Raw genomic sequence first — 14,332 nt, forward strand, 5'->3', positions numbered from 1 at the left:
TATATGAAAAGGGATATAATAAAAGTGATGTTGACCCAATATATACTAAAGAAAATGTATTCTCGTGTGAATAAGTTCACATTCTCTGTTCTGTCATTCTCTGCGATGCGAAAGTACAGAGGACCACGGAAACTGTTCAAAGGTCGACTTCAGCTAGTAGAATTGTTCTGCCACAAAGGATCATGATCCCTTTGTACTGCTTGAATGATAAATTATGTTTCAGTGATAAAAATGACATCAAACGATGGACACTCTATTCGTATTGGTATTTACAAAAATACGATATGTAAAATCAAACACAATCACATTGTTATGAAGCGAAATACAATGACACCACACATTTACTAATGTTCTTCCATATGTCTTTTGGTTATTTTTCTTGTTGGGTCGCAGCAATTAATGAAAATAAGAAGATGTGACAGAATATATGCAAACTTACCTTTCGGAAGTATATTTACGTTTTCATTGTATCTACATATATTTACAAAGCAGAAATACCCCTAAATGATATAGAGTTCGACCTCTTTGTTTCCAGCTGTATTATATAATGTTTAAACTCGTAGAATTTATGACAAACATGGCGACTTTGCACTTTCAGTCTGCTAATTTAGCTTCCCTTAGTAGTGAAACTTTTGTAGGACTCCTCTCAAAGGCTACATACATTTTTCAGTTGGTTACATACGCGTGTGTTTTCAGAGACCTCGTAATGACTTCATATTTTCTCTACACCGAGTCTTCAACAACCTCCAGATATCTTAATTTAGCCAAAACGTAGAGTAAAATTATGAAAAAGAAATTCTGATTGCAGGAATTCAAGCAAAATCCCGAACCCAAACTTTTCTTGAGATTTGATAACACAAAACAAGTTTATGATAGTCTTTTTGATATGATTTATTTTATGTTTAATAAACATATGTTACTAGAAAAATCGTGGATTTAAAATATGATATACATAAGTCACTAGAAACTTCTTGAGACCTCGAAGTGACTAATAAAGTATACATAGCTTACTTCAAATAACTATTCTAAAAAAACAGTGGTATCACTAGAAAGGTCGAAGATACAGAAATAAAAAAATCCACATACGGCCTATATCGTATCAGATGATACAAATTGGTCCTGTCAGTAACCGATACCAGAAAACCACTAATAACAACAAAATTCCGGCTATTCGTTTTTCAAAAACAAAATTTATCGATATTTTAATAATCATTTGCGCTTGTCCTCCATGCAAATACTAATACATATATAAGATATGATTATCACATATCTCCGGGATCAAAGTACCTATATATCTGTGATAAAGTACCTGGTGCGAATTCTACCCAGTCATACGCCTGTGCTTATTTACCGACTATTTCATAACCACTTTTACTTATAATGTCATTTTTATTTCGGTAAACTCAGGAAGAAAACAGATCTGCAAGAACTAGAATTCAAATTGGGAATCGACTTTTAAATTTGTGAATAGTACAATTTAGGACATTAGTAGAATATATTCGGTGTGTAACAATGATTTTGACCAAATGGAACATCATAAACTTATCACATATATTGATACTGTTCATGCTTATATACTTAACAAGGGGTGAGTACTTATAGCGTCTAAGCTTTCTCCATTGAAATCCGACTATAACGACATCTGTAGGTATTTTTGGTTTCTCTTATTTTTGTTAAGATTCTTATTACACCATACCTATCTTATTTTGTCGTCCTTTACATCAGAGGAGTTGTACATGTTACGCCTTACGACGCAAAAAAATACCTCTTCGGAGCACTTGCGTCCAACTAAATAGTTAGCGCGATTTGTGTTGCTAAGTCTTGCGTTGCTCTGTTAAAGTTGATAATTTTTTGTTTCGTTATTATTGTGCTATTATTTTAACTTTTTTTCTTCGGCTCATGGTTTGCATTCTGAAGTTTGTTAATTATATAAACTAAATGTCAAACAAATTCTATAAACACCTTTCTGAATTTCGATATCATCACATGATTGATCGTGATTGATTTGAAAGAAGTTGACACTGCTTAAGTAGAGCGTATATGTCTACTGACAAGGGTCCAATAACAATTCGGGTCCAATAACAATTCCATTCTACTGGTATTTCCCACATAATCGGATAGTTTAACGGTCAAGTCTCACCATATGTTTTATGACTTGAAACTACCGAAACTACCAGTTGCTCTTGTAGAACAGATATATTTTTATTTCAAAACGGCATGCATGCCCAGATAATATTTTTTATTAGAGAATGGTTCTCTTACATAAGACAACAATCCAACGGTACCAAAAAATCCCAGTTTCGATATGTAAATTTCGAACATAGACAAGTCCCTATTCACAAAATGTCGAGCTGTCATCAACCCAAAAAAAAACCAGAATGACAAATATATATAACATCTAACGAAACACAACCACTGGACAGGCTACCTTTACAGAACATGAACACGAGCATCAGCCGGGGTTGGAATACTTTTTAAGCTTTCAAATCTCCCATTTTAAGTTCGAAAAAATGGTTTGATAATGGGCAATGCATCACACCTTGCAAAAGGGCCTAAATGTGTTAATATTGAGCACCAAATCCTTTCCAATTTTTCACTAAAATACAGCTCAGTGGGACAAAACGGGTAAATAGACGAACGTTTGATGACAGGTGCAGATACAAGGGAAACAACGTAAAAGGCCAAAAATGGAGCATATAAAAACTCTGTATAAGTAAAAGACGAAACACGTCGTGTAAAAAACCCCACATCGTATCAACAGTTTTCTTTAATACGATGTTTTTGTATATGTTAAAACAATTAGAAACGAATTAAATAAAAAAAAAAAAAAGTACATGTAAAAGTAAAGACATGAAACACGCGGCATAAAGACACAGGTACAAAGCTATGAAACGCATCGTAAAAAACAGATGCAAGTAAAACAAAGACAACATATAGTATAATTCAGATACAAGCAAAGCAACGAAACACATCTTATAAAACAGATGCAAGTACATCAATGAAACACATCGTATAAAACAGATACAAGTAATGCAACGAAACACCTCGTATAAAACAGATACACGTAAAGCAATGAAACACATCGTATAAAACAGATACAAGTAAAAATACGAAACACATCGTATAAAACAGATACAAGTACATCAATGAAACACATCGTATAAAACAGATACAAGTAAATCAATGAAACACATCGTATAAAACAGATACAAGTACATCAATGAAACACATCGTATAAAACAGATACAAGTACATCAATGAAACACATCGTACAAAACAGATACAAGTACATCAATGAAACACATCGTATAAAACAGATACAAGTACATCAATGAAACACATCGTATAAAACAGATACAAGTAAATCAATGAAACACATCGTATAAAAACAGATACACGTAAAGCAATGAAACACATCGTATAAAAACAGATACACGTAAAGCAATGAAACACATCGTATGAAACAGACACAAGAAAAACAATGAAACACATCGTGTAAAACAGATACAAGTTAAACCATGAAACACATCGTTTGAAAAAAAAAACAGGTACAAGTAAAACATATGAAACACATCGTATAAAACAGATAAACGAAACACACTTTATAATATAAAAAAAGAGGATGAAACACTGTATAAAAAGTAGGTACACTCATGGAAGTTATATATATATATATCTAAATTTTTATTTTCAATATTACTTCCATGGTACAATTAAGTACCTTTATCTTTATGATAACTCGCATATACATGTGTTTTCCGTGTTGTTACATACTATCAGAAATATAGACTTGCTGATCCTTGCTGTATCTTGTATTTAGCGACATGGTTAAAACTTGTGGTTATCAGTGATCAGTACATGTTGATAGTACCGATTAGTCGGTTATCAAAAGTAGATACATGTAACAAATCAATTAATCCAAGTCGTTAAAAACACGATTAACATAATTAATTCTAGTACTCTCTATGCACACAATTGATACTTTTCTCAGACGTTCTGCATCTTTATATGATTTTTTTTTATCACAAAAGAAATCAACAGTGACAGTTGATCTTGGAAATAGGTATCTTACATGATACAAAACTTTGAAACAAGGATGCATTTATAGCCAAAAATCCCCCCTTACCTATAGGACAGTGGACTGGTTTCACAGCTGTTGGAAAGGGTTTAACTAATCAAATCGACACAAAAATAACTTACAAAAAACTTAAGACAAAGGTTCAAGACTTACAGATAGAAATATTCTAAAGACGATAATCTTCAGTTGAAGATTCTCGATAATGAGATCTAAATATCCGTTTTGGTTTTCAAGATTGTTAGTTGTTGTCTCATTGACGTATACTCAGCTAAACGTTTTTTACTTTTGGCATTGTTAATTGTTAATGATAGTTTGATCAGTCCTGTCTCGTTGAGAACGAATCTAAGGCCGAAGTAGCTAGTATCTAAAAACACGATAGATTATCAACATAAATGGTCACTTTTGGTCCCCATTTCTAGCCTACGAGTTGTTTTACATCATGCAAACATATTAGCCAATTCAACTGCTATATAATATTTCAATCATCCAGTTTCAACGATACCTAATTACCTAATACATGTTTGTTGACTACCCTGTGACAATTGTTTTCTTGTTTATTCAAAGTACAATGTACAAAAAAATAATCCATTTATATATAAGAAAATGAATCTTTATTACTTACTGACATTCTACAGCAATTTAACTAAAATAACTTTAGTCCAGGCATAAAAGATCATAAAACACTTGTAAAAAAAAGGGGCAAAAACATCAAACTCGAATAATCTCAGTGGAAATGAGATATGGTAAATTAGCAGCACAAGTCACAAAATGATAAAGTCAAGACCCCAAATGATACGAACATTGACTCTACTTGAGTTGTGCATAATCATAATCAAATGCATATATAATGTACGAATAACAATATTATACAATGATGACAAGTATGTCCAAATTATCTTCTTTATCAATGAGTACAAGTCAGGATTGTTACAAAGATTATAAAAATCAGTCGATATCTTACAAATATTTGTGTCAACATCGCACCCAAAGGTCAGTGTGTGTTTCGTCTTGTTGACTTGTTGACTTAACAAGGACACCCTGTTTAATTTATTAGATAGTAATATCATATACTCCCACCTTATTTATGCTTTTTCTTCTTCTTCTTCTTCTTCTTCTTCTTCTTCTTCTTCTTCTTCTTCTTCTTCTTCTTCTTCTTCTTCTTCTTCTTCTTCTTCTTCTTCTTCCTTTATAAAAAATGTTTTAATTTTCTTATTTGTCATCTTAAAGTTTACGTTCTTTACTCCAAATTAGAATATAATAGGTATGTTACATAATGTATTTGTACGTATCATAAAATTTATTTTCAATACGATGTTTTTATATTTAACACATTAAAATTAATATTTTACGATATTTTGAAATCGTTAATCTAGAATCGCTTTGTTTATTATACAAAGGTACACCATTTTTGTCATAATGGCAAACAGACAGTGTTCGGTTCGTATTCAAGACAAGTATAGAGGGTTTGTGCAAATGAGTATACACTATCGGAAGCACTAAATGTTTTATTGATTTCTTTCATTATTATTACATTATTATAGTATAGTAGTCTCAGTTTCTATAAACTACATTCTCTTCTTTAAAAGTTATGGTATCATTATATAAATTTTGAGATTACAATTGCATTTTTAAAACAGTATCATATGATTGAATATGATTGACTGGTATTTAACCTAAATTTGCATGAAAAAATATATTCTTGATTTACAGGACAAACTCAACCAAATAGCCTACGACTGGTAAATGGTAAACGACCAACTCAAGGTAGATTAGAGATATATCATAACAACACTTGGGGATCTATCTGTGATGACCACTTTGACAACAATGCGTCTATAGTAGCATGTAAACAACTAGGATTTTATCAGTCGTAAGAATATATTTGAATACTGCTTTGCAAGACTGCATCACCTATTTTCCCTATTTACCACTATCTATGCTATGTGTCTATATTATATTGTACATTGAAGTCTTACTTAATTCTTGTACAGGTAATATTCTCAGGTGTAGGATTTGACAAGATTTTAAAAACAATAACAATAAAAAATGTTGCATATCAATTTATCAAGTCTATATAGTATCTGAGACATACATGTGTCACGATCGGCTTATATTTGAAGTGACACCATCTGAATATAACCGTGACAGTTTCATGACTGAGTCATACTGATTTTTTAAAATTTTTACTGTTTTTTTCTTCTAATTCATTTTCCTTTTTCTAATGTCTAATGTCATTTGGTATAGATAAGATCAGATAATGCCAAATTGTGCCGTTGTCTGTTTTTATGTAGACGAAAGCGCGCATGGTCTGGTGTATTTTATATTATACGCCTGGTACCTTTGATAACTGTTTAACCTTTCACAGTACAACTTTTTTTCTTAGAATGATCATTTATTATGATGATAACACAATATTGACTGCTGTACCCCTATTTTTGACATTTTTACTCTTTGAGTATGTTTGTTTTGTTCATACATCGTTGACTGGCAATGTAATGGAATTTGATGCGACTGTCATACAGGTGAGAGGTTTAACTAGCTATAAAACCAGGTTCAATCCACCATTTTCTACATTAGAAAATGCCTGTACCAAGTCAGGAATATGACAGTTGTTATCCATTCGTTTGATGTGTTTGGAATTTTGATTTTGCCTTTTGATTTTGGATTTTCCTTTTTGAATTTTCCTCGGAGTTCGGTATTTTTGTGTTTTTACTTTTTATAATATTAAATTTTTTATTGTTGGATAAGATACGGGTTATTGAAAATCTCTAAATGACCGATTTCCACTAGTCGATACCGTATTTGAAAAACTACACACTAAGTTCGTTTCTCTCCCTTTTCTTGTGATTCCTCTCCTCTTCCTTGAAGAAAGTCATGAAAATACCCGACAGATAACAGTAACATCAGGCGCGTAGCTCCCTATACGCCAACACGCAGTTGCGTGCACATCGATTTGGCATGCAAAATAAAATTGCAAAATAAACATTTATAAATTAAATGTTTAAAGGAAACACATATGTTGTCACTTTTTTAATTGATGAAATGTCATTAAATAACGGCATTTGGTTTCAAAATAGAAGTTCTATTGGAGATCATGACAAAATCGGACAGTATTACTTGTATCTCATTTCAAGATTTGAATTTGTTATATCAGTCTAAGACATGTAATTTCGGAGCACATTTTACAGGGTACGGTTTATCTGTTTGGAATGAGATGTACCAATCGGCATTAGATTTATCAGAACCCTTCGATATCGTTGAAAATATGACACGGCGATGTGTTCTACAGACTACCAGAGCCAATCACCCTGCAAACACGCCAAAACAGTATTGGAAAGTCTCGTTATAATTTGCGTTTATAGACCATATGATAATGGAACTGGAGAGTGTAGTCACGTCACGACAGAAAATCGCTTCTTTGTGCCGTATCTGCTTCTTCTTGTTGTAGGAAATATAACAGACTAACAAATCTCAACATTGTCTGAGACATACGAAACTGACCTGGTATGTAGTTTTGACGAATTCAATTGGGAGGTCGCTCGATGGCGAATACGTACGTTGCATGGTTTATAACATCTCGCAAGTGCTACCGTGGAGATCTATCGGTGTACTAGTCTGTTGAAATCAAATGTACGACCAACAATGCACAACTACTGGTTATCATCGCTAGCATTACTGCATATCCATCGGCGTTTCAGTGTAAATATTGACAAAGTAATAGAGAAGTTCGTTTCTGCCTAGACCCGAAAAGCAGATTTTGGACAATTTTGAGTAAATTCTGTATCAGAAAAATGTGTAGTTTATGTTTTCAATTAACCATGCCGATTTACTCTATTCAGAAGCTTTATTAATAGTTTTACATTCATAAATTGTTAATAAGTCCTATCTACATGTAGCTCCTCTTTCAACTGTCCTATAACCGAAAACCGAAAAAAAAACATTTTTCTGCGTAAAAGGGTCCCAAAAATTTTTCGCCTCGCTCCGCTCGGCGGTACTTGCTTGCACATTGTTTCTTTCTAGCTACGCCCCTGAACATTAACAGGGTACCCTCCTTTACATTTTTTTTATGCAGAGCAAAATAAGGTATATATATAATCATTTTGATTCAGTCTGCCTAGAAAATAAAATATGAGTGGCATCATAGTCACTACAGTTACACTCATTTTGCAATATTTACATGAGGTCAGACAAATAGCCTTTCAAGATGTCATATTTATTCAGAACTATAATCCAACAGTCCTATGTAGTTGTTATATTTAAGAAATAATTGATGCATTGAAGCTATACTTTATTGTAGAAGGGGTCGAATTTAAGCTTTTTTGTGTACTGGCCAGCCGTGGGCCTGTGACAGAATATAAGTTCCCCCATAATATTTGTTCCAAAGAACTTTTAGCATATAAAAAAAGTTCCATTGGGAACTTTACTTGTATAATATTTTATCCAATGCTATAAGAAAATTTCCTTCACAAAGGATAAAATATTACATAAGGAAAGTTCCCAATGGAACTTTTGTCATATGCTAAAAGTTCTTAGAATAAATATTATGGACAATGTTTTATATACTCATGATATTATAATGAAAGTTCCAGGAACATTTGTTATATTATAAAAGTTCTGGGAATATTTGTTATATTATAAAAGTTCTAGGAATATTTGATATATTTTAAAAGTTCCTGGCATATTTGGAATATTGGCTATATTATAAATGTTCCAGGGATAGTTATCATGGTTATTAGATAATGAAAGTTCTTGATATATTTATTGTGTGATCAAAGTTTTAGGAATATATACTACAATATCATAAATCATTTCTAGCTACAAATGTATAGAATTAAATTTCCAATAATAAAGTAGACATTTTCACCTGAAATTTGTGGCTTACTTCATGCTTGACTAAAGTTTGAGCATATCTTTCTGTCATTGGTACAGACTAAAGGACCATTTAGTTAAGTCACAGTGGGACATGCAGTGATAAAATATTAAAAATATATATCCTAACCTTGCTTAGCATGAGAGCCATCGTTTAAATATGTAAACGTTTTGTTGTATTCCTCAGACTCCATCTTTGTATGTACTACATGCACAGGTAAATATCATGTGAGGTGAACATTAATTAAGATTTAATCAGGTGTAAAAAAATCAAATGACACTCTTTCTTTAAAGGAACAAATATTTTGACACCATATGATATTTTAGTTCCAGGAAAATACCTTATGAAGGTGGAACTAATATTATGTAATGTTTGTTCCCAAGAACTTTTATTATCCATAGTTTTGTTCCAGGGGGAACAAGTATTATGAGGAACAAATATATGTTCACAGGCCAGCCGGACCAGTGGACTGAATAAATCTACTGGTCCTGCAAAAACGACATTCATTTGACAAACACTAATGTAAACGATGCAATCAGTGAGTTTTATAGACAAATCTACTGGTTCACCGGACCACCAGCTGACAAAGTCTACTGGTCCGATGCAAATTCTACTGGTCTCTGACCACCAGACCAGTGCCAATTTCAACCCCTGTTGTAGTTTTAACATGGGTAGGCATTATATTCATGATTATTTTTGCCTGAGCGATAGTGAGGGCTAAAATAACAAGAATATAATGCCTACCCATGTTAAAATTACAATAAAGTATAGCTTGCATCAATTATCATGATTATTTTGATTCTGAATAGGACAATAAGGTCATTTCCATGTCCAATAAGTGTAAGTGTAAAAGCAGTTGTGTATGCTCTTCCATGAACCTTCCTTTTTTGTTGTAAAGAAGCAAATGGCTGGCGCTGTGATTTATCAGAGGGTGAAGTTTGAATGGCCAGCATGAACAGTTGTCGTATCTAGGTCAAATATGTCAATTTCGGTTTGCAACTCATTACAGTCATAATAAATGACTTAGTAACATTATGTAAACCATTAAAGAGTTTGAAAGTGTTTTAAAAGTAAGGATATAAATTAAGTGCATGATAATTTATAAAAAAATCATTATTCTGAAGAAGTCAATATACGCATGTGCCAACAAATTTGATTTGATTTAGAGCATGGGTTTGTTTACAAAGCAAAAGAAGCATGTCATATTCAAATGTTATAATGTGAAATAACAGAAGTGTGCTGTTTTCAACTTTTTATTGAAATGCAATTAAGATCTTATTTAAAGAAATAATTGAATAAATGGACTAGACTGTCTTTGAATTTTTTGATATTTATGATTTTCTAATTTTGATATGATTTTTTTACAGGAGTAAAATATCATTATCAAGAACAAATGGTTATTTTGGTGCAGCTCCAACATCTTATCCTATCTGGCTTGATGATGTAACATGTGCAGGGAATGAAAACAGTTTGCTAAATTGTCAACACAAAGATTTTGGTCGAGAAAACTGTAAACATACTGAAGATGTTGGTGTAGATTGTGATGCAGGTAACAAATTGTCAATTGTAGATTGTGTTGCATGGGTTTAGATTGCAGTGGCGGATCCAGAACTTTTCCTGAGGGGGGGGGCCTGCTGACTGACCTAAGAGGGGGCCCGATCCAGTCATGCTTCAATGATTCCCTATATAATCAACCAAATTTTTCCCACGAAAGGGGGAGGCCCAGGCCCCCCAGGGCACCCTGGATCCGCCTTTGGATTGTGGACGTATAGGCACTACTGTGTCAAGGTGTATATTGTGGACGTACAGACATTACTGTGTCAAGGTGTAGATTGTGATGGAAGTAATTAGTAAACCAAATAAAAAACTAAAGACATTATATTCTGGCATTTATTCTTGATAGTTTATTGGCAACACTAGCATTATTCTTTAAACAAAGGTACATGTACATGTATGATATTAATGAAAAGAGTTTATTTAACACATTTCTAACATTGTTATTCTTTTACAAACAAAGTATCAGGTTACTCCAAGGAAAGACTAATTGACCCATGATCTTTTGTCTTTTAAGAAATAATTGATGCAAGCTATACTTTATTGTAGTTTTAACATGGCACATGCATGAGTAGGCATTATATTCATCAATTTGTTTTTACCTGTGCGATAGTAACACGAATATGATGCCTACCCATGTTAAAACTACAATAAAGTATAGCTTGCATCAATTATTTTGATTCTGAATATGACAATTAAGGTAATTTCTATGTCTGTTAACTATAAGTGTAAAAGTGTTTGTGTAGGCCCTTCCATGAACCTCCGTTTTTTGTTTGTAAAGAAGTAAACGGCCAGAGGGAGGAGTTTGAATAGCCTGAGCATGAACAGTTGTGGTATCTAGTTCAAATATGTTCAATTTTGGAATGCAACACATTACAGTCATAATAAATGAATAAGTAACATCATGTGCACCATTTTAGAGTTTGAAAGTGTTTTAAAGTTAAGGATATAAGTGCATGATAAATTGATAATTTGATAAAATTCATTACACTGAAGAAGTCAATATACACATGTTCTTACAAATTTTATTGGATTTAAAGTATGGGTTTGTTCACAAAGCTAAAGAAGCAATCATATTAGAATAAGAAGTATTGCCCTAACTCTAATGGCTTTTTTTTATTCACCTTTTTTTCTTTTCAGCTCTTGATGCAAATTTACAACTAAGATTACGTGATGGTACAAAAGGAAGTGAAGGTCGTGTTGAGGTTTTTTACAACAATACCTGGGGTACTATATGTGATGATGAGTTTGACAACAATGCTGCTAAACTTGTTTGTGCTGCCGTTGGTTATAAATTAAAGCAAGTATTAATAATTTGGTTTTTGTCTATGTCACAGAATCTTCAATTTACTTCTCCTAGGATTAATTGCCTATGATGAAAAATTTCAATAATTTTTTCACGTTTTCAACATTAGTTTTCCTAAGACTGTAACTGTAAAAAAGAAATCCCTATGGAAACTTTATATATGTTTGTATTTCTAATGTCATTTGCGTCCTTCATGTGCTTATAGAAGTTAAAAACATATATATGAACAGTATATGTCTTTTTTGCTTGTTTACCAGTTTCAACCTTTTTAACCTAATTCGTTGAATCAAAAACTATAATAAATAGGTCAATGTAGGTGCAGAAAGTGCTCACTACAATAATGATCAGCAATACAAGATCTACAATAAAGTCATATGATAGAAATCTTCAATGAATTGCTTAATGAAGTTTTTTCCCTTTTTTGGGCTATTATCTTTATGATTATGATAGATAGGTAAAGATGTATTCCTGAGTTCTCAACTCATGGAAATCTATCTGGACTCATCTGTTTCAAAACTGGTGAGTCTAAATACACAGCAAGATTGAAAAATGTTGTAAATTTGAGCACATCCACATCATTTTATAGCAAAAGTTTATATAATAAACTTTATTTGGATGTTATTTCTTTGCTCTACTTTGTCCTTGAGACTGAAAATATAAGCTATATAGCAATAACTCATTCTCAGTGCTTGACTTGTAATGGCCAAAAATGAAAAGCTGCTAGACTCACATAAAAAAATTCTTAGAGAGAACTCTAATATGAATAGAATATTTAATTCCTTGTTATTGAAACATTTAGTGCACAGGTCAGTATTGTAGAACAATTTTTATTTGGTTGCAATAACTAAAGAGATATTTTATGATTATTTTTATATTTCCAGTACTGTAGCCGTTCCAATCAGCAGTTCCTTTTTTGGGAATGCCTCTAATCTTCGTATATGGTTAGATGATGTCAAGTGTACAGGAAATGAACCTGGACTTGGAGCATGTAGTCACAAACCTTGGGGAACAAACAACTGTGACCATGGGGAAGATGCAGGGGTATTTTGTTTACAAGGAGGTAGGTTTATAATCTAGTTTTTCCTGAGTGTATTCATTTGAGCAGAACCATTATTCAAAATGACTTTACACAAGTGCTACATTGTTTGTTTATTATGGAATGTTATGTTGAGAAAACTATTTATTTATTTAATCTTTTTTCATAGTTAATGATATTTTAAATTCAGTTGATTATAAAATGATAAAAGTACAAATTACTTTTACTATAAACTATGAAATATTTTATACTTTAAGCTACTGCACAGCCAACAAATGTGCTGGTTAGGCTAGCTGGTGGTAGAAATAAATATGAAGGCAGGGTAGAGATATACGTATACAACAGATGGGGAACAATATGTGATGATTCATTTGATGCTAGAGAGGCCAGAGTTGTCTGTAAAATGCTTGGATTTAACAGGTACTTCATTACAGATGTGCAGTCCAGATAGTATTGTAATTATACTTTGAGGATCCCATTTGGATGAAAAATATTATCCTATGACAATATAAAAAAGAAGATGTGGTATGATTGCTAATGGGACAACTCTCCACACGAGACCAAATGACATAGAAATTAACAATAGGTCACTGTACAGCGTTCAACAATGAGCAAAGGCCATATGCGTAGTCAGCTATAAAAGGCCCCGAAATGACAATGTAAAACTATTCAAATGAGAAAACTAACGGCCTAATTCATATACAAAAAATGAACAAAAAACAAATATGTAACACATAAACAAACGACAACCACTGAATTACAGGCTCCTGACTTTGGACAGGCACATACATACAGAATGTGGCGGGGTTAAACATGTAAGAGGGATCCCAACCCTCCCCTAACCTAGGACAGTGGTGTATTTACAGTACAATATGAGATAGAACTATAAAAATCAGTTGAAAAGGCTTAACAACTGTTTTGAAACCAATCATAACAAGGATGTTTTAAGAGTTTTTACAAGGTTGTTTTACTTTGGCAGTACTAAGCTGTCACACAATGTCCATCTATAAATTGACTGAAGAAATACATAAAACAAGTTTAGTGCTAATCTTATTTAATAAGGTATTGCAGGACAGCTCCTTTTTATGTTCATACTGAACATTGTTGCCTTAGAGTTATGAGGGGCCTTGATGATGGGCTCTCAGCACAATCACGAGTTGAGTTTTTTGTCAATCATGATTCACAGAAAATAAATTTTCATGATCACAGATCACGAAAATGCGCCTATCAAGAAGAACGAAAATAACCCATCAGGCCCCTCAGTTATCCGATATTGAGGTCAGTACTTTCATCAGCAGGAAACTTTGGTTATGTTGTAACATTAGATTCAATTTATACTTCAGCGAATCACAACTACAGATAAAGCTAGTATGAAATATGACATAGTGTATCCATGTTTGTACTATAATGTTCTGGTTTTATAGTGAGGATTTCTGCTTTACATAACAGTAATCAGGAATCGCTAGAACATCACTAGATGTAAATTAA

General features: G+C 32.6%; 1 protein-coding gene across 2 annotated transcripts in view; it reads left to right on the plus strand.

Moving 5' to 3' along the window:
• The first annotated feature begins 1,301 nt into the window (after positions 1–1,301).
• Positions 1,302–14,332, plus strand: part of LOC134706939 (deleted in malignant brain tumors 1 protein-like) — an 80,191-nt gene continuing 67,160 nt past the window's right edge. The window contains exons 1-6 of one of the 2 annotated variants that reach the window (XM_063566319.1): positions 1,302–1,588; positions 5,789–5,948; positions 10,316–10,497; positions 11,643–11,802; positions 12,690–12,868; positions 13,102–13,264. In XM_063566319.1, the coding sequence (XP_063422389.1) occupies positions 1,513–1,588; positions 5,789–5,948; positions 10,316–10,497; positions 11,643–11,802; positions 12,690–12,868; positions 13,102–13,264 (920 nt within the window). In that variant the 5' untranslated portion in view covers positions 1,302–1,512. Of the gene's footprint in view, positions 1,589–5,788; positions 5,949–8,109; positions 8,162–10,315; positions 10,498–11,642; positions 11,803–12,689; positions 12,869–13,101; positions 13,265–14,332 lie in introns of those variants that run through there. The other variant, XM_063566320.1, reaches the window with a different exon arrangement.

This window comes from Mytilus trossulus, chromosome 2, assembly GCF_036588685.1.
Source record: "Mytilus trossulus isolate FHL-02 chromosome 2, PNRI_Mtr1.1.1.hap1, whole genome shotgun sequence".
NCBI classification, from domain to species: Eukaryota; Metazoa; Mollusca; class Bivalvia; order Mytilida; family Mytilidae; genus Mytilus; species Mytilus trossulus.